Below are 21,865 nucleotides of genomic sequence, written 5' to 3'. Positions count from 1 at the left end.
TTAGACATTTGTATGACAACGATAGTGTGAACAAAAAGTGGAAAACAAATGCAATAAAACAACCTTCAGGTTCCCATACTTTAATTTAACTTGGAGCTTTGTTTTATGTACAGCTAGCTAAGCGTTCGTGCTACAGGTCCTCAAATGATTTCCGTGATTGCGAAACGATGGGCGGATGTTGGTTCACGTGGTGACTGAGTGCTTCAAAAACATCTCCCCTTTAAATCTGTGTGACCCCCCCCCTCCCCCTCGCACCCTTCCAACTCCCACTAAAGGTGCCCCTTGGTCAGTATCCTCACAGTTATGTACTTGTACATGAAGACGTATCACAGTTGGAGTACTTTCTTGACAGCCTCTCTGTACTGGAGCAGGGAGCTCTCGTTCTCCCCTTCGTTCTTCAGTCTGGAGACCGAGTCCTTGTACTCCTGGACCTCCGGTCTCCCCAGCACCTCCTCCTCCATCGCCTCCTCTTCCCCCTCTGCCGCTGCCTTCATGCGCACCAGCGTGTCCAGGATGTTCTTCTGGGATGGACTGTCCTCCCAAATGTACTCGTCCATGTCCGCCCTAGTTATGTCCGCCTCCCAGGCCTCTGTTTTCTGAGGAATGGGAACAAAAAAATAAATTACGGATAAACTCGACTGAAAAGAAGACAAACTTTTTCTTATCCTTACAAAGAATTTGAACTGTGCAGTAGAAAGAGTGTAGTGCAGAAAACCAATGAAAACCCCATGTAATAACAGAGCTACCTTGTAAACTATGTGGTGTAATATTGATAGGACACCATTGAAAAAGTACTATTGTTTCTATTCAGTAGAGTAACTTTGGATAAATTTTACTGGAGATGAAGAAAAACTGTGTATATACCCAACTGTGTATATATACCTGGCTATAATAAACTGTGTATATACCTAATTTGGTGATCGAAACCTCTGAGGTTTCAATCACATAGGGAGCTGTTGCCTTATCTGCTGAAGGGGAGGCGTTATAAGACGTTGGTTCATTTCAAATGGAGCTGGGACCTAATTCATTATCATTTATCATCTTCCAATGATATCGGGATAAAATCTGGAAATTGTCAAATCTTCATATATATTTTTGTCTAGATTAATGATGATGTGTGAGTCTATTATCTAAAATTTTCACAAATTGGAGGTGTAATATTTGAGCGAGTATTATTTGAAATCTAGTTTTGGTTTGATATTATACTTTACATTACCAAACAGTTCAATGTGATGACTCTCAGCTGGGTTCTTATACATGATATTTTTGCATATGCAAGAAAATATCGTGATGTATATCAATACTGCATAAAATCCCCTATGATTATATTCATAACATTTTCCATATCAGCCAGCATTAGCGGCTGATGTTAGCGGGGCAGGCTACGCTAACTGCTAGCACATTCAGACTGGCAGTCTGACCGTCATCCTGGCATTCATTCTCTTGGAGAGTGAATTTTTTTTGTTTGTTGGTATGTTGGTTATATGTGTTGTAGTTTTTTTGTAATTTGGATATATGCATTCGGTAACACCTATGAAGCTTGCATAACCATGTATACGCCCTCACAACACCTCATAACCACCTCTATGATACATTATGTCAATTTAAAATGGATTTATGCATTATTATTATGTCATCATTAGCCTGTTTAGCTGTCAAATGTCATAATGCATCATAGCCAACTTGTTCTGCTGAAGTTTTGTAGAGCTGCATAATGAGACTTCAGTGCTATTTCAGTCAGCCTTCAGCCATAGCCGTTAGTCATTGTAATACACATTATAGGAAAGTATGGGTGTTATAGATGCTTATAGGGCGTTATAGATGCTTATAGGGCATTATAGATGCAAGCTTCATAGAAAGTGTTACCGTGTGTTCTTGTAGTTTGGATATGTGTTTTTGTCTTTGTGTTGCACTGCTGTGGGCTGGGGGAAATAATATTTCGTTTCATTTCATGTGTGCAGGTGCATGGAATGAGATGACAAATAAATGTTCCTGATTAATTTGAAAATGGTCCTATTTGACTGCAAGCGTAGTTTTAATTATGTTTTCCTCGGGGTGGGGTGGGGTGGGGGGGCTGAGTTAGGGTAAGGTCTCCACTGTTAATACAGTATGCTAACACTGTAGTGGTAGCGTGTTTACGTTTAGTCCCACAGGGATCCATCTTAGGCCAGTCTGTAGTTTTAACATTGCAGAACCAGAACTGGGGAGGATTGCGGGGGTCCCTGTCACCCCTCAAGTCCTTCTTTGATGCTCCTCTCGCAGAGATAGGATTACTCCATATGTGGTTCTGCCTCTGCTGCCTGTCAGGCTGCCATCTCATTCCCTTGAGAACAAAAGGCCCCGTTGTTCGGCGGCTTAAAGCAGGAGAACGACAAGAGCTCTGACTCCTGCACTCCCCAGGTGTTCATGAGATTAATGACCCTCATTACGCCTACACATATCTGATCCATACGACTTCCGCGCTGGAATCAGATCCAAGCCCCGTTGAGCGTTCAACAACGGCATAGGATTTTGGCCGGGAATAGATCACCAGCCTCTTTTTCAGAGAAGTCAGCTAAACACAGTAAAATAAAACAGGGCAGTTTTACTCTCGAAGGGGTAAAACGTGACCCCAACATACATACAGGCTCTGACAATTCCTTACACATGCAAGGTTTTATATTTTAATCCAGTTATCTAAACACTACATAAACGCAACTCGGTGTGGTACCACTAGAGAGGTGCCGCCCTTCTTCCTCTTGCTGTACTTGGTTCGATGTAACGAGCAAAAGTAAATCATGAAGTGCTGACAGTTCAGACATCATGTCTGTCATTTCATCCATCTCCTAGCCGTTTGGCCAACAGATGGAAAATTTGACGATGACAGACTCGTTGAGAGACCAGCAGCCACCTGTTTTTCTCCACACAGGAGAACATGAGCAGGGTTCACGGACTCCCCAGATGACATAAAACCCTACATATTATGGGTCATATATCACAATCGCCTTTAGTGTTTCACTTTTTTGGATGAGTTAAGTTTTTAATTTAAAAAAATACATTTTCAGTCAAGATGGGAGAGCAACAACAGAGGCAGGAAGTCAGACATCAGGCCGTCATTCAATCTCAGATCAGCGGGGGTAGAAATGTGGTCCCGGTGGTTGAGGGCTTAACCACTGCCATATCTTCTGGTACCCGTCTCATCGCATTTTCTCTTCAGGGAATGGACAGCGCTGAGAAATGGGTGTGAAGCGACAAGAGCTGCTGGATCCCTTCTAGCAACCCCCCCCCCCACCACCACCACTACCACCACCACCACCGCTGGTGAACAGCGTTAAACCGTCGGCCCAGGCGTTGGCTCCGATTAGCAAACAGTGGAATTAGCAGGCTGGGCCCATCTCCCTGAGTGGGGTGATTATATCACCCCAGTGGCTGCTGACAATCAGCCCCTTTGTTGGGTAACGTTACGACCTGAACGCCACTCCACTCTCACAGCTTCCAGCGGCTGAGCGGGAAGCACTGTGCCTTCCTTTGTGTGTCCGAAAAGGGCAGTGGACAGCGTTCCACTTCCCGGCTCACACACGGTTCCTAGCTGAGAGGAAAAGAAAAGAAAAAAAACAAAAAACAAAACAAAATCCCTTCGGTGACTAAGCCACGACTGGACCGAGGAAGCTCCCACTGACGGCTGTTCCACAACACGGCGAGTCGTCATGTTTTCTCCGGCTTACCGGCTGCACTTTGATGCTAACAGTGCCGGGGCTGTTGACATCATGGCATATTTCTCTGGTGTGGTGTGAATGCCTTAAAGTGAATGAGGGCTGGGATCAACACCTGAGCCTGTTCCCCCACCCATCCGTCTGCAGGGAATGTCAATGGGGCAAAGCTGCGGTTTGCCGTCCCACTGCCCATTCAACGGACACAGCCTCCCTAATGGGTTTAGCCTCTGACACCGTGAAAGGGAAGGTGGACCTGAACCGCCCTGGTGAAAGGAGGATGGGCAGTGTTGTTAGCTCTTTGTAAAATGTCACCAAGGAAATAAGAGAGGGGGACCGGACAGAAAGTGTCTTTTCAGAAGTTAGGGAGCTATAAATGCAACGATATTTACCGACTAAAATAACATGAGACGGTGACATTTAACCTCTCACCTTTTCATTCATTCATTCTCCCTTTATTTAATTCTCGGAGGACACGCTGAGGGAAAGATTCATTTACAAATGTTGCCGAGGCAACAATTGAATGACGAGTTAAGGGGGCATCCGGGTAGCGTAGCGGTCTATTCCCTTGCCTACCAGCACGGGGGACGCCGGTTCGAATCCCCGTGTTACCTCCGGCTTGGTCGGGCGTCCCTACAGACACAATTGGCTGTGTCTGCGGGTGGAAAGCCGGATGGGGTATGTATCCTAGTTGCTGCACTAGCGCCTCTTCTGGTTGGTCGGGGCACCTGTTTGGGGGGGGAATAGCGTGATCCTCCCACGCGCTACGTCCCCCTGGTGAAACTCCTCACTGTCAGGTGAAAAGAAGCGGGTGGGGACTCCACGTGTATAGCAGGAGGCATGTGGTAGTCTGCAGCACCTCCTTGGCTCGGCAGAGGGGGTGGAGCAGCGACCGGGAATGCTCGGAAAGAGTGGGGTAATTGGTCAAGCACAATTGGGGAGAAAAGGGGCGAAAAAAAAGGACATTCTCAGCTGCAAAAAGAAGGTGATTTTGACCAATGGTGATTTTTTAAAGACATTTTCAACAGAACTTCAAGGCTGGCTAAGGAATCAGGTCTTCCACTGCTGGTCTCGTCTTTATCCAGATAGTTAAGATTTCTCTGCTTCTGGGTTTAGGAAATATATTTTTACCTATTTATTTCACTGCTATTTAACCTCTTCATGTTGCTCCCAGGAACCAGAGAAGACCCAAGAAAATAACCACATCCAATGATTTTTATGTTGTCGAATCTCCTGCAGGCGACTTGCAGTGGAACCCGAGGCGACTGCAGTATCAGCGAGGAGAGCTTTACGCAGCCTTACAGGACCAGTGATATTATGAGACGTCATAAAGTATAAGATGTCAGGGCAGAGTCCTGTTGCTGGACATGGACATGAGGATGACCCCTTTACAGGGCACGCTAGGCTACAAGGCTTTTCCTCTGCTAACACGCTGAAAGAAAGTGACAGTTGGCCTTAGGTACAGCTGATACCACAGTAACTGTGCCCCAGAAGAAGGAAAGGCTGACGGAGCGAGAGAGAGAGAGAAAGTGGAGAGAGAGAGAGAAAGGGGAGAGAGAGCAGACAGAGAGACTCCGAAAGGGAAGAGAAGTGAATTGGTCACAGAGGAGGCGCGGGTGTCTCAGCTACCCCAGGTTGGGTTTGGTCAGGAGTGAAGGTGGGGTCTGGGAACCTCACCTGTTAATACCGAAACCTCCTATATTCACGGCCCGCTATTTTTCCCTCACAAAGGCCTTTTGTGCATCCCAACCCTTGACCATGGAATCAACCCATACCATATCAGGTATCTACAGTTCATCAGCAGTCCACGGTGCTCTGGGCTTTAATCCATCCTTCATCACCATCATCCACCTGTCCCTTCCACGGTGGCACATGGAGCGATTGTGTCTCCTTCTGTGCCACTGACAGTGACCATCAACGATCAGCATATTTGCATTCGAATAAGTTTCATGTAGAAATTCTATTCAAATTCTATTTCAAAGATTTTTTTTTTTGTAACATGGTTTGATTGGAAAGGGTAGAGTGACATGGGGGTAAAGAGAGGGTAAGACATGGAACAAAGGTCCACAGGTCTGAGGCATGCTGCGAAACATCAACATTTATTGGGGTTCCTGAGCTGAAGTGACGTAAGTAAACCGAACCGCTCAGTGCCCCTTCCCCATTCCAATGCCTTCAAATACAGAGGAGCCAGCTGAGTGGTTTTGGTGATTTTTGAAGACCCCCACCGCCCAAACACTTGGCTTGTAATCAAAGTCCTGTGAGAAGTGTGTCCAGGTGGTGTAGCAGTCTATTCCGTTGCCTACCAACACGGGGATCGCCAGTTTGAATCCCCGTGTTACCTCTGGCTTGGTCGGGTGTCCCTACAGACACAATTGGCCATGTCTGCGGGTGGGAAGTCTGATGTGGGTATGTGTCCTGGTCACTGCAGCGCCCCCTCTAGTCGGTCGGGGCACCTGTTTGAAGGGGGAACTGGGGGGAATGAGTGATCCTCCCACATGCTAAGTTCCCCTGGTGAAACTCCTCACTGTCAGGTGAAAAGAAGCGGCTGGCGACTCCACATGTATCGGTGGAGGCATGTGGTAGTCTGCAGCCCTCCCCGGATCGGCAGAGGGGGTGGAGCAGTGACCGGGATGGCTCGGAATAGTGGGGTAATTGGCTGGATACAATTGGGGAGAAAAAGGCCCCCCCCCCCCCCAAAAAAAAGTCCTGTGAGAAATATGCAGCGAAGGATATCTACCAGAGTCATTTTGAAAATGGTAAGTTGTCAGCAATCATGCTGTGTATCCACCATCTTTCTTTTTTTGAAGTTTTTTTTTTTGTTGTTGCCATTTTCCGTCTTTATTTGACAGTGACAGAAGAGTGAGACAGGAAAGGCAGGGGAGAGAGAGAGGATGACATGCAGCAAAGGGCCCGGGACGGATTCGAACTCAGGCTGCTGCAGTAAGGACTCAGCCTTATGCGGTACCCCTCTACCAGGTGAGCCACTGGGGCGGCCCCTAGCCACTATCTATGTGAATTTGTTATGAACATCTCAGCAACAGAGGGCAGCACTCGGGTAGAAATTCTACACAGCACATGGCCTTTTCAACTGGTCGATCCACCGAGACGCATCTAAATTCTGTTTACATGTGTTTTAAAGCTACAGTCCAGAGGATTTACACGAAAACAAAAGTCCTCTTTGATATTTCCTATTGCTAGCATATTTAATTCATCGAATAACCGATGAATATCCACATCTCGAATGCTTCTGTAATTTCTCATTTTAGTGTTTAATATTTTCCAGGAAAAACTGACTTGACACAAAGAATGTTGCATCTCCACCACAGCAGCCCAACACAGAAAATCAGTGAGTCGAGGTAGGTGGTGAAGTTGTGGCTAGCAAGAAGATATGGCAAAACAACCTTTACCAACAGATAGCTAAAAGTTAAACCATGCTTTTTTGTGTTTGCTGGCAGAGCTGGCACTGATGATGTAAATGTATTTTAAATGCATCTCTGGGGTTTGGATGACTCCCCTGCAAATACCACCACCATTACATGGAGTCCATCTATGGACACCGTTCAAACAGAAATGATTATCTTCAAGACTAGCTTTTTTTTGGGTTGTTGTTAGTAGTAGTTAAGTAGAGGAAACCGAGGTAACTAAACTTACCCATGACTCGTGGTAGACGACAGTCAGGAGGTACATGGCGTAGTCATAGTTCTGCTTTCTCAAAGGGCAACTAATGAAAAGAATAGTAATAATACATTTTATTTGTGGGCGCCTTTCAGAGCACTCAAGGACACCTTACAGAAGACAGTAAAAAACCAGCAGCACTGTATCAGACAGCATCAAGTCAAAACAAAGCAGGGTAGAAAATAAAAAGTTAACACAACAGGTAAGTATAAAATCAACATCAGCACAACACTCAATGAAGCGTGGATCAGACTGAATACGCCAGTTTGAAAAGGTGCGTTTTGAGATGGGATGTGAAGGTTGAAAGAGAGTCAGTGTTGTGAATGTCTTGTGGGAGAGAGCTCCATGGGCGGGGGGCAGAACGACTGAAGGCTCTAGACCCCATGGTAGTCAAGTCTCTAGTCCCCACGGTGGTCCAGCGGGCCGATGGTGTAGTGAGTCGGAGAGCAGAGGAGGATCGGAGAGTGTGGGAGGGCGTGTGGATATGAAGGAGTTCAGAAAGATATGAAGGAGCTAGGTTATTAAGGGTCTTAAAGGTGAGGAGCAGGATCTTGAAGTCAGTACAGTATATAACAGGGAGCCAATGGAGTTGCTGAAGAATAGTAGTGATATGATCTATGGAAGGAGTTCTGGTACTGATACGGGCAGCTGGATTCTGGACCAACTGAAGTTCATGAAGACACTTGAGGCGAAGAGCAAAAAGGACAGAATTACAGTAGTCAATACGGGTTGTAACCAGGGTGTGAGTCAGTATGGCGGTGCTGTTAGGTGTACGTGACGGATGACGATGATTAATATTGCATTGGTGGAAGTATACAGAGTAACGTTGTTGGTGTGAGCTTCAAAAGATAATGTGCTGTCCAGGATGACACCCAGACTCTTAACCTGAGGCGATGGAGGAACTATAGAACTGTCAATAGTCAGAGAAAAACTATCAGGTTTAGCCAAAGTAGATTTCCATGAGGAGAACCTCGGTTTTTTCACTATTAAGTTTGAGGAAGTGGTAATGAAAACCAGGATTTGATTTCTAGTAAGCAGTCAGAAAAGGAAGTGGGTGTAGATTGGCGGTAGGCTTGGTGGATAAAGCTGGGTGCCGTCTGCATAGCAGTGAAATGAAATGCCGCGATGGGAAAATAAAATGTTGAATAACTTCAACATAACGGATAACTTTGACTCGACACATTACTCCAGTACGTCGCGCGTACCTGTCAGTTGTCAGGGTGAGGGTGTCTGTGTCTTTGCAATATCTGTCGCCAACCAATTTGAGAATCTTCTTCTGTGCATGGTCATCCAAGTTCAGACTGGACAGCTTTACCTAGGACCACAACAACAAGGCACACTGAGCACAAATAAATATGGACTGTAATCCCTCCCATCATAAACGCAGCCTAGCACTCGTTGGCCTTTTTCACGTGCAGCTTTGTGCCAAGTGTATTTCATGCACGGAGAGATTAAAACACAATGACCACCGACTCACACACATTTTTTTGAGAACTCTCATCACTACTCTGCAGAAAACATGAAAAACACAACCCATCCAAAAATATGCCGTCACGTATTTTTAACTATAGCTCCGATTGCGCTCTTTAAACCCTCCATACTTCTGGCAAATGAAGGCATGGCAGATACGTCGTGTCCTCGTGCCCACTGTGAAACCCTTTGTGAGGCGGGTAGATAAACAGAAGAGATTACCACACAATCACGTTGTCTGTGGTGATGACGGATTATGTGATTTATACATGACAACATAAATACATGTATGGGGAAACACAGGGGTGGAGGGACTGGGGTATTTGAAGACACTACCTGCGGTGCCAACAGACAGGGCCATGGGTCACTGCGTTCACTTTTACAGTCCAAATGATGTACACACACGAGTGTGAGAGTGTTTTGATGTGTGAGTATGAGAGGCAAGGCAAGCTTATATAGTGTGTTTTGTACACAACGTGCTTTACATAAAGGCATTAACAGACATTTAAAATGGCTTCAAAAGAGTAAGATCGACATTTAAAAAACAAATGAAGAAGGGTGAACAGATAGAAAGTATGAGTTGGTGTGAGTGAGAGAGAGTGTGAAAGAGTGGCAGAGTGTATGTGAAAGTATGTTAACGTTTGCCTTCCTGCATGTGTGTGTGTGTGAGAGAGAGAGAGAGAGAGAGAGAGAGAGAGAGAGAGAGAGGGAGACGGAGAGAGAGACACACACTCACAGACAGAGAGAGAGAGCAAGAGGGAGACAGAGAGAGGAGGGTGAGAGGGCGAGAGGGAGACAGAGAGAGGAGGGGAGATAGAGAGGGAGACAGAGAAAGAGGGCGAGAGGGGGACAGAGAGAGGAGGGGCGATAGAGAGAGAGACAGACAGAGAGGGGGGGAGACAGAGAGACAGACAGAGAGAGGGGGGAGATAGAGAGAGGAGGGTGAGAGGGCGAGAGGGAGACAGAGAAAGAGGGCGAGAGGGGGACAGAGAGAGGAGGGGCGATAGAGAGAGAGACAGACAGAGAGGGGGGGAGACAGAGAGAGGGGGGAGATAGAGAGAGGGAGAGAGAGAGAGAGAGAGAGAGAGGGAGAGAGAGAGGGAGAGAGAGAGAGAGAGGGAGACGGAGAGAGGAGGGTGAGAGGGCGAGAGGGAGACAGAGAGAGGAGGGGAGATAGAGAGGGAGACAGAGAAAGAGGGCGAGAGGGGGACAGAGAGAGGAGGAGCGATAGAGAGAGAGACAGACAGAGGGGGGGAGACAGAGAGACAGACAGAGAGAGGGGGGAGATAGAGAGAGGGGGGAGATAGAGAGAGAGAGAGAGAGAGAGAGAGAGAGAGAGAGAGAGAGAGAGAGAGAGAGAGAGGGAGAGAGAGAGGGGGAGAGAGAGAGAGAGAGAGAGAGAGAGAGAGAGAGAGGGAGACGGAGAGAGGAGGGTGAGAGGGCGAGAGGGAGACAGAGAGAGGAGGGGAGATAGAGAGGGAGACAGAGAAAGAGGGCGAGAGGGGGACAGAGAGAGGAGGAGAGATAGAGAGGGAGACAGAGAAAGAGGGCGAGAGGGAGACAGAGAGAGGAGGGGCGATAGAGAGAGAGACAGACAGAGGGGGGGAGACAGAGAGACAGACAGAGAGAGGGGGGAGATAGAGAGAGGGAGAGAGAGGGAGAGAGAGAGTGCACATGCATGCATGCGTGTGTGTGTGTGTGAAGGGGGGGTGGGTACACATCCGGTGATGTGGTGAGAGGTGGCTGAGCTCGGCTAGCCGGCAGGCTCAGCCCATTTGGTCTGGAAGTGGACCCCTGCCTGGCTCGGTGGGATTTAGCCTGCAGTCTATCGTTGATTCTGCCTAATCCAGATGGATTAATGGTGAGTAATTCCTACTTTGCCAGCGTAGTCTACGGCAAAGTGTCAGTGGGGCAGATGGCCGGCGATTAATGAGAAAAATTACATATTTCCAACCAGGGAAAATGAAAAATGGCAACACTTTCACTGACAGTTTATGTTGGGCTGTTTTGTGCTGGAGAGCAGAGTAATGTGTTGTTTTTGCCACAGTTTGAAGCAGCGTGGTCATCTGATGTGCTTAACTGACCACATTAAACCAGCCTATGGTTTTTTTTCCCGGACCCTCCCCCCTCCTTTTCTCCCCAATTGTACTCAGTCAATTACCCCACTCTTCTGAGCCGTCCCGGTCGCTGCTCCACCCCCCTTTGCCGATCCAGGGAGGGCTGCAGACTACCACATGCCTCCTCCGATACATGTGGAGTCGCCAGCTGCTTCTTTTCACCTGACAGTGAGGAATTTCACCAGGGGGACGTAGCGCGTGGGAGGATCACGCTATTCCCCCCAGTTCCCCTCCCCCCGAACAGGCGCCCCGACTGACCAGAGGGGGCGCTAATGCAGTGACCAGGACACACCCCCACATCCGGCTACCCACCCACAGACACGGCCAATTGTGTCTGTAGGGACGACTGACCAAGCTGGAGGTAACACGGGATTCGAACCTCCGATCCCTGTGTTGGTAGGCAACGGAATAGACCGCTACATCCTCCGGACGCCCGCCCCCCTGCCCCCCCCGCCTATGTTATAAAAGAGGCTGAAACAGAACAGAATACAACAAACATAATTCTAACATTATGTTAATACAAGAGAAAAGTAATGGAGCAACAGAATATAATATAATTTATATATAGTATAAAAAAGTAATTTTCTCACAGGGGGAAATATCCAGTAAAAGGCAGAACAGACCAAAAAGGACTGAATCAGGGCAGACTGGTACAATGTCACAGGTACGGGGATTTATCTTAGGCATCATTTCTGGGGAGGATTAGAAATAAAGAAAATAGAAGTGACCACTCAAACCCAAACCGACAAAAGATACAAGCGCTTAACTAAAGTTCAGATGTGATGTTACTGCGTTTTATATATTTGCTGGGCCCCAGAAAGTTGAATCAGTTCACCTGGACACAAAGTTTAGTGGGAAAAATGCTTCATTATTCATCTAAGGCAGTGTTTCCCAACCCAGTCCTCAAGGACCCCCTATCCTGCAGATTTTCACTGTAACCCTGCATAGGTAGCCCTGCTTGTACTTACTCAACCAATCATCTCACAGCACTTAATTATGCAAGGTGTGCAACATCTGACACAATTCATTGCTGACTGGTTGAATAACTACAAACAGGTACCTATTCAGGGTACAGGATGGGGGGGGTCCTTGAGGACTGGGTCTGGAAACACTGATCTAAGGGACTTGGATCAGTCTCAGCTGACTGCAGGTATCTCCAGCACCGTGATCACAGCTGTGCCCCAGTCCTCTGGGACTAGTCCACGTGGTCATTGGAACTGTAATGGTGACGGCACTTTGCATATGAAACCTGTGTGAGATCGCCGGTTTCGGTCGTTATGCAGCTGTGCTGTTCGTAAGGTTGGAGATACCTACAGTCAGTTGAGACTGACGGAGTCACTTAGTTGAGTACAATTACAATTTACAGTTTTGTTTAGCAGACGCTTGTATTCAAAGCGACGTACATCTGAGAGTTGATACAACACAAGCAAGGATCCACACGGGAGAGGACATGAGTACGTGCCATGAAACCAAGTTGGAGTTCGATAGGACGTAGGTGCCAACAGGACACAGAGGCAATGCATGAAGTGCACAGAAGGCATAGAAACAAATATTTTTTTTTGAGTCCATCAAGTGCGGAGGTGTTCGTGAAAGAGCTGGGTCTTTAGTCTTTTCTTAAAGATTGACAGGGACTCTGCCGATCGAACAGAGTTTGGTAACTCGTCCCAGAACCGCAGAACTACAGAAGAGAAGAGTCTGGCTGGTAACTTAGGGTCCTGTTGTGGTGGGAGTACCAGGCGCCTTTCATTGGCAGAGGGTAGTGAGCGGGAGGGAACGTAGACCTGAATGAGGGAGTTCAGGTAGGTAGGAGCTGTATTAGTTGCTGTTTTGTAAGCGAGTGTAGGGGGTTTGAATTTGATGCTGGCAGTGACTGGGAGCCAGCGGAGGCATATGAACAGCGGGGTGACATGCTGTTTTGGGTTGGTTGAAGACCAGACGTGCCACTGCGTTCTGGATCATCTGCAAAGGTTTGAACAGACATGCAGGGAGACCTGCCAGTAAGGAGTTGCAGTAGTCAATGCGTGATATTACGAGATCCTGTACCAGGAGTTGTGCTGCATGCTCAGACATGTAGGGTCTGATCTTCCTGATGTTGTACAGGGCAAATCGACACAACCAAGCGACTGAGGCCACGTGAACCTTAAAGGTTAGTTGGTCATCAATCACGACACCCAAGTTTCGGGCAGAATTTGTGGGCATGAGTTGGGCTTATTTGAGCTGGATACTGATCTCTGGTTGTAAAGAGGGACTGGCTGGGATGATACGGAGCTGGGTCAGTCTTAGAGAGGTCAAGTTGAAAGTGGCGTTCTCATGACAAGATCTGAGCCGAAACTGTGTGGTCTTCTGGCGGGAATGACAGGAAGATCTGGGTCTCATCAGCAATAAAACACATGACACATGACGCGTTTCTCCCACTAAACCTTGTGTCCAGATGAACTGATTCAACTTTCTGGCATTTCTACACCTGGATTACTGAGCATGTGTCAAGATATTTGCTGGGGTTTTGAGCCTCCCATGGACTTGAAGCAGCATTTCCCATGCTTACGTGGCCCAGCGGTTAGCACTGTTGCCTCACAGCAAGAAGGTCCTGGGTTCGAACCCCAGGCCGCCCCCTCTGTGTGGAGTTTGCATGTTCTCCCCGTGTCTGTGTGGGCTTCCTCCAAGTGCTCTGGTTTCCTCCCACCATCAAAAAGACATGCATGTTAGGGTTAATACTCCTGTCTGTGCCCCTGAGCAAGGCAATGGAAAGAAGAACTGGAGTTGGTCCCCGGGTGCTGCAGCTGCCCACTGCTCCTATACAATAGAAGATGAGTTAAATGCAGAGAACTAAGTCATTGTAACCTGTACAATGACAAAATAAAGTTACTTTTCGCTCGCATATTGTTTTTTTTACTATCGCTTGCTGAATGAGGTGACACAAGGTTGACTCAGCCTATCTGCCACTGAAAGCCCCCGCTTTCCCAGTAATAAGGAGAAATTCAAACATGTGTCTGTGGCGACATTCTGACCAAAATTCCCCAGCGTCACACAGGAAGTGATGCATTTCCCAGTGGTCGGTCCACCAAAGAGGACAGGCAGAGCAAACGCTCTGTGTTGTGGTGGAGCGTGTTTCAAAATGACTCCTCCTATGCCGAAACAGAACACGACCGGAGCCATTAAGACTGCCGCTTTAACATCTGTATCTGACGGTGGAGAGTGCTGTAGGAAAAAGGTCTCGAAGACACGATGTCGGCTGCCATGCGCGTTCCCCAACAAATCTCGAATCTTGTTTTTTTTTATCTCCCTGCTTCCTGAAAGCTTTAAAGCAGACCTCTTCAGAGAGTCCCCCGACCCATTAAAAAGAGGAGGAGGCGGAAAAACTCACTTGAAGATTAACTATGCGAGCCGCCGGGTTTCTGATGGAGTTACTAGCAGACACGTAGTCAGTAGTCTTTACTTTGATGGGGAAGAACTCGTCACATTTGGCATTCGAGTCCAGGGCAGTGGGCCACTCTGTACAGAACGCTACGAGAGAAAATAAACAGAAAAATAACCATCAATCACTTCCAACTCCAATGGTTAACATGCCCACTCTGGCAGACGTGATCAAAATTAAATCTCACGTCAAAGCTCATTAGACTCGTCTCATCTCATCTCATCATCAGCCGCTTCTCCGGGGTCGGGTCGCGGTGGCAGCAAGCAGAGGTAGAAAACCCGGCTTCAGAAAGTAGAAGTACTAACCATGTATTTGCTCCACCCATGGACTAAACCAGCTGATTTCACTCATTAGTTCTCCTACCTGGCTGAAGTGTTGTGCTAAATAGAATCCGCTGGTTTAGTGCATGGGTGGAGCAAATACATGGTTAGTACTTCTACTTTCTGAAGCGGAGTTTTCCACCTCTGGCAGCAAGCTAAGTGAGCTCATTAGAATTAACCACAATATAAAAAATGGTATTTTAGAGCTTCTCGAATCTCAGGCTTACGTTTCAGGGCCTTGCAGTGTTTCTTAATGGCTGCCGGCGTCAGATGTAGAAAGTTTGGGATCTGAAAGAAGAAAAAAAAAACAGTATGTGAAGTGTTGGACGGGATTACATGAGCATTGGAATTAAGAGCCCAGCCGATAAATTGGCATGCTGATATAATTGGCTGATATGAGCTAATTGCAGATAAATCGGTATCGGCATGTCGCGTTACACGCATCCAACAGCAGCGTTTACTCCAGGTCACCGTGTCACTTTACTGCACAGTGTAAGACAGGTTAGAGTTGGGCACTATTTTAAACTGCATTATGTCATGTTATCACGGTGAGGACTCTTAAATAACTACACAAAACACGTTAGGGAAAATCTTTGTATGCATTTCTGAAAAAAAAAATATCGGCTTATATATTGTTATCGGATTTTTAAATCCTCAAATATCAAAATCGGTATCGGTCCTACAATTCCTATATCGGCCAGGCTGTAATTCAAATACATATGAACAGGCTCTCACGTAGCAAAACATGAAAATGCACACCAGTTGTGATCGCTGCTGTACATCCCATGCGGCACAAAGCACAAAATAAACACACCACAAACGGTGAATTTACGACAACCCTGTTCAGGTTTGACTTCATCCTTGACTCTGTTGTACGGTAAATCCAGTGGGCTAAAGGGCTCGTACAGTTATTTCACAGGGGGCCGGGGCAGCTGGACCAGCTAGCGTCTGGACCTAGCGATCCGCTAATCCTGACACGGTCACAGGGCTATGCCGTGCAAGGCAGGTAGAGATCCGCACAGCGCTGGGTGAGCCGTGCCCCGGTTTAGATGTCACAACAGGCAAAGAAACACAACTACATGTCGACATGTCTGAAGCAACACTACTATTAAGCAGACGCCCACTGGATTTCCTGTTGTGTATAATGTTGTGGTAGATTTTCCATTATTATGATGTTCTATAATGCAAACTTTTCACTCTCTTTGTTTTTTTTGTTTTACAATTTCTATATACTTAAACAAACTTGCTTTCCTCCTGTATCTTCTTCATATTCCCAGATAAGCAGACATCTCCAGATTATAAGACAGACACTCTTTTATAGGATGTTGTACCATTTTCCTTGTGTTATTTCAGGATGAGTTTTTTTTTTTGTGCTATATTTCAATGATCCCCGTAGGGAAATGACGCTCTACACTGAACCCATCCTAGCTGTGTAGTTATGAGCAGTGGGCAGCCGCTGTGCAGCGCCCGGGGACCAACTCCAGTTCATCTTGCCATGCCTCGGTCAGGGGCACAGACAGGAGTATTAACCCGAACGTGCATCCGGAGAAAACCCACCGCAGACACGGGGAGAACACGCAAACTCCACACAGAGGACGACCCAGGACAACCCACCAAGGTTGGACTACCCCGGGGCTCAAACCCAGGACCTTACTGCTGTGAGGCGACAGCGCTAGCCACTGGGCCACTGTGCCGATCAAATCAAGTCAAATTCCTTGTATATGCTAACCTACCTGGCAATCAACAAAACATGAACTGTAAAACGTTTAGGCAGATGGGTGGTGTAGCACATGTCAACGTGGTAATGATCTGTTGATTTAGGCTACGTCATGATGAAGTATGGTTGATAATTATTCTAGCTGTATGAAATCGATCATAGCATGATTACATACAAGACAAACTGAAACGTATATATCCTGTGTGTGTGTGTGTGTGTGTGTGTGTGTGTGTGTGTGTGTGTGTGTGTGTATATATATATATATATATATATATATATGACTGCTGGAATAGGCTCCAGCATCCCCGTGACCCTGAGAGCAGGATAAGCGGTTAAGATAATGGATGGACGGATGGATGGATATATGTATGTATATATATATGTGTGTGTGTGTTTGTGTGGGTGTGTGTGTGTGTGTGTCAGTTCTATTATGTGTAGGCTCTTGTATTTGGATTGATTCATTCTGACTACCATCTCAACCAAATGAGCTTGCTGTGAATGTTTAAATCAAATTGATGATTAAAAAAGTACACTGTTTTAGTTTGATTAAAATGTGGTTAAACCGGAAAAAAACATTCACTTTTCAAAACACCTAATTTGTTAAACAACGTGTTAAACATCTTTCATCTGTTGGTGACCCCACATGCCCAGTCAATATGGCTAAATCCTGACCTTAATTAGCTCCAGGTTGCCCCTCTTCTCAGGGGGAACCCCCCTATTCACCGGGTACCCCATGCGCACCGGCAGAGGGACGGAGCCCGGTCTGAAGGCGGCTGCTGCTGGGTAAACCGCGGACCAGTCCTGGTCCACAGCCATCTTCTCGGTCCTGGGGTCGCCGGGCTGGTACCCGAGAAACCAATAAGAGAAGAAGGTATGCCATAAGAAAACTGGAATGAAATCTGTTAACATATTAAACAACAGCATGGTAGCCGTCATAATGACATCACTTATAGTCTTGATTAGCGTCATCACCATGATTATCATTCTCATTTTAATGACTCTCGGATCGGTCGAGGCCCGGGTTGCCACCAACTTTCACTGGTACTGTTGGCCAGCAGGGTGCCTGTGGAAACTATGCTACTGTTGGGCGAAGGAGAAGGAGAGGGGGAAGGCATGTCCAGTGGCAGAGGAGGAGGAGAGGAGGAAGGGTAGGAGTGTGGAGGTGAGAGTCGGAACTTTGAATGTTGGCAATATGGCTGGTAAAGGGAGAGAGCTGGCTGATACGATGGAGAGAAGAAAGGTAGATATACTGTGTGTGTAAGAGACCAGGCGGAAGGGGAGTAAGGCCAGGAGCATCGGAGGTGGGTTCAAACTGTTCTACCATGGTGCGGATGGGAGGAGAAATGGGGTAGGGGTAATTCTGAAGGAAGAGGAGGTCAAGAGTGTGCTGGAGGTGAAGAGAGTGTCAGACAGAGTGATGAGTATGAAGCTGGAAATGGAAGGTGTGATAATGAATGTTATCAGCGCATATGCTCCTGCAAGTTAGGTGTGATATGGAAGAGAAAGAAGAATTCTGGGGTGTCCGGGTGGCGTGGCGGTCTATTCCGTTGCCTAGAAACATGAGGATTGCCAGTTCGAATGGCTGTGTCTAAAGAAGTATAAAGAAGGTATAAAGTTGATTAGTCACAGCAGGAAGATGTGAAAGAATAATAGAAGCTAGGTTAAGAGGAGAGGTGATAATTAGTGAGCAGCAGTATGGTTTCATGCCATGACAGAGCACCACAGATACGATGTTTGCTTTAAGAATGTTGATGGAGAAGTATAGAGAAGGTCAGAAGGAGGTACATTGTGTCTTTGTGGATTTAGAGAAAGCACATGACAGGGAGTCGTGGGAGGAGGTGTAGTATTGTATGAAGAAGCCGGGAGTGGCAGAGCAGTATGTAGGCGTGGTGCAGGATATGTATGAGGGACGTGTGACAGTGGTGAGGTGTGCGGTAGGAATGGCAGATGGGTTCAAGGTGGAGGTGGGATTACATCAAGGATCGGCTCTGAGCCCTTTCTTGTTTGGAATGGTGATGGACAGGTTGACGGACAAGATCAGGCAGGAGTCTCCATGGACGATGATGTTCACGGATGACATTGTGATCTGTAGCGAGAGTAGGGTGCAGGTTGAGGAGAGCCTGGAGAGGTGGAGGTATGCACTGGAGAAATGAGGAATGAAAGTCAGTAGGAGCAAGACGGAATACCTCTGCGTGAATGAGAGGGAGGACAGTGGAATGGTGAGGATGCAAGGAGTAGAGGTCACAATGGTGGATGAGTTTAATTACTTGGGGTCAACTGTTGAAAGTAACAGGAAGTGCAGAAGAGAGGTGAAGAAGAGAGTGCAGGCAGGGTGGAGTGGGTGGAGAAGAGTGTCAGGAGTGATTTACGACAGAAGGGTACCAGGAACAGTTAAAGTTAAAGTAGTTAGTTTTTGTTACTTAGAATATGTTCCCCATACTAAAGTGTTACCAAGGGAAGGTTTACAAGATGGTAGTGTGACCAGCTATGTTGTATAGTTTGGAGATGGTGGCACTGACGTAATAACAGGAGATGGAGCTGGAGGTGGCAGAGTTGAAGATGCTAAGATTTTCAATGGGAGTGACGAAGGAGGACAGGATTAGGGACGAGTATATCAGAGGGACAGCTCAGGTTAGACAGTTTGTAGTGGAAAAGGGGCAACAGACTTACCGGTCTTCTAGGTTTCCTGGCAAATCCTCCTCTATTGCCTCTCTCGGGAAACACTGAAAGTAGGGATGAAAGTTAACTAGACTGTCTTTTCAAACTATGAAACCCCCCCCCCCCACACACACACACACACACACACTTCCACATTTAGTAAGCCCTTGAGCTGACAGTGCCAGAACCATATTTAAATGTATTGTGAATATATTGTATTGTTCGTATATAACGTATTGAGTAGCATATATAGTATAGCACTACTACTACTACTACTACTTTCGGCTGCTCCCGTTAGGGGGCGCCACAGCGGATCATCCGTCTCCATCTCTTCCTGTCCTCTGCGTCTTCCTCTGTCCCACCAGCCACCTGCATGTCCTCCCTCACCACATCCATAAACCTCCTCTTTGGCCTTCCTCTTCTCCTCCCCCCTGGCAGCTCCATATTCAGCATCCTTCTCCCAGTATACCCAGCATCTCTCCTCCACACATGTCCAAACCATCTCAATCTTGTCTCTCTTGCTTTGTCTCCAAACCGTCCAACCTGAGCTGTCCCTCTATTATACTCGTTCCTAATACTGTCCTCCTTCGTCACTCCCAATGGAAATACATATTGTACAGCACCAGTAAACTAAAATGTTACACAACATGTTGTGTGTAGCGCTACTATAGCACCTGTGTTTAAACAAATACACGCTATGAATAGTACTTGCATAGTAATCGCACAGTGTGTACTAAGCTAACGCGTTATGCATGGCAGCCTATGGGAGGCAGCAGCGCTCCTAGCTTAGCAGGCGGCCATCATCTGAGCAGAACGTACCGCCGCTTCCTCTAAACCCACATTAACCCCTCACCTTTATTCCCCGTGGTGGTCGTAGTCAGGGCCGTGGCGTACGTGGCCCTGCTAAGTGAAGTGTGTAGACCCAATCCACAGCCATTTAGTCGACCTAAGGACACAAGCGCCTTGCCTGAGCGCGCCGCCATGTTTTTTTTTACACGGCGACGGAAAGCGGCGAGGGTCAAAATGTCCCATTTCGCGAAACGCGGCACAGCTCAGCGTAAGGGTCGCCCCCTACAGATCTACATGGGGTACTGCACGACGAGCGCTTCATGAGTTGTCCGTTTGTGATTTGATCAGTTTTATGTTGCTTCACGTCATTCTGCGTTATACTCTGTTATACATTGTAGCGAATTCGGGGGGGGGGCAGCCCGGGAACCGGCGCCACGGCCAGAACGCGAACCCGTGGTTCCCGCTCCGCAACGTGTCTACTTATCCATGCACGTTACAATATTTCACTCTCTAATTTCTCCATTTTTGAGTTTATTTAAATTTTTTAATAATAATTTCGTTTTTGGGTGCACTTTTATTTGATGTAAAGTGCATCGCATTCTAATTTACGATATATGGGATATATAGTGTTTGGGGTTTTTTTTTGTTGAACTTTTTTTTTCTTAAATGTGCGTTAATCAGGTGTAGCTACACGGTCTCGTGCTCAAGTACACAACACACACACACACACACACACACACACACACACACACACACACACACACACACACACACACACACACACACACACACAGACATGTCTTACGAAGCAGTCCACGCAGTTCGGCATCCTCTCAATGCGCACGCATCGCTCCCATCCTCCCAACAGAAGAGGGCACAGGAATGAGGGGTGCCATTGGTCAGTGGACCCGCATAACAGGTAAACGTACAATAAAGATACACAAAACTAGAGTGTTCACATTTAAACGAGGAGAAACGAGGTCCGGAGCAATTTTGTCGCCCTCTCTTATTTCAGATGAGTTTGGATTTATTGACTGAATTTATACGCGTGTCCCGATCCGGCGCGTGGACAGGTGGGGGTGATGGGTGGGGGTTGCGGGGCCGCTGAGAATCGTGTAACTCGGTCGTCCGCAAACACACTCGCGTCGTCGGACGCGTGTCACCGCGCGCGTCAGGCTGCACGCCAACGCGCGAGGTTGCGCGCGAGCGTCCGCGTGTGTGCGCGCGCGCCCGCCCGCCCGCCCGCCTCCAGCTGCTGCGCTCCGGCGCGTGGTCCTTGCAGAGGCTGCGATGCTCTTCAAAGAGGCGAGGCGCTGCCGCCGCCGCGCGCCACCCGGATCGGTCACCTGCCCCGAAGGCCGCGCGTGTCTCTGGCAGGCGATATTAATATGACGTTAATATTCATATGACATTAATATTCATATGACATTAATATTCATATGAGGTGAACTCATCTGCGGAGCTTCTTCTTCTCTCTCGAGGAAGCTGAAGTTACCGCGTGGCCTCGGCAATAAGAAGTTGAGGACCGTTTTCGGTTTGGGTTTGAAAGGTAGGCCGAGCTTTGAGATGTGTAAACCAGCATTTCTTTATTTGTTTGTTTGTTTGTTTGTTTGTTGATTGATTGCGTCCGGGTGAGACGCAGGGCACGTGGCTGTGTGTAGACCCTCGCGTGCAGGTGTTGGTGCAAGTGTCCACACGGCGCTTGTCAGAGGATAGACTGGTCGGGTTCGTCTACTCCGGGGGGCTCCTGCCTCTTCTGACGGTCTCCCAAAAACCAGCGCGATGATCCGAAACCCTCCAGATGCGCCTGCATGTACACCACCCAACTCACAGCAAGGCGGTGCAGTTGGCGCGGTGTGAAGCCGGAGTGGACGAAGCCTTCACGGGGCTTCGGGTCCGGGGAAGAGACTTCATGGTCTTGCGGTCCAGTCTGACAGCTCGTTGAGTGCCGTCCACTTTTAAGGCCAGCAACTCTATCTGGCCGGGGACAGCGGTGCGCGTGGCTCCTGTCGTCA

The 21,865-nt window shown here is 47.5% G+C and overlaps 1 protein-coding gene across 1 annotated transcript; it reads right to left on the bottom strand.

The window, feature by feature from the left end:
• Window positions 1–246: 246 nt before the first annotated feature.
• mrps35 (mitochondrial ribosomal protein S35) lies at window positions 247–20,048 on the bottom strand. Its single transcript, XM_056282156.1, has 8 exons — window positions 19,915–20,048; window positions 19,074–19,126; window positions 17,076–17,243; window positions 14,914–14,974; window positions 14,316–14,455; window positions 8,570–8,679; window positions 7,341–7,410; window positions 247–596 (listed from the first exon to the last, which is right to left on the bottom strand). Exons 1-8 carry the CDS (start codon window positions 20,042–20,044, stop codon window positions 327–329), a joined length of 1,002 nt encoding a protein of 333 aa, XP_056138131.1. The 5' UTR covers window positions 20,045–20,048; the 3' UTR covers window positions 247–326.
• Window positions 20,049–21,865: the final 1,817 nt, after the last annotated feature.

The sequence above is a fragment of the Lampris incognitus genome, chromosome 6, assembly GCF_029633865.1.
Source record: "Lampris incognitus isolate fLamInc1 chromosome 6, fLamInc1.hap2, whole genome shotgun sequence".
Taxonomy (NCBI): Eukaryota; Metazoa; Chordata; class Actinopteri; order Lampriformes; family Lampridae; genus Lampris; species Lampris incognitus.
Note: the sequence above shows the minus strand (reverse complement) of the source record. Positions and strands in the feature narration are given on the sequence as shown.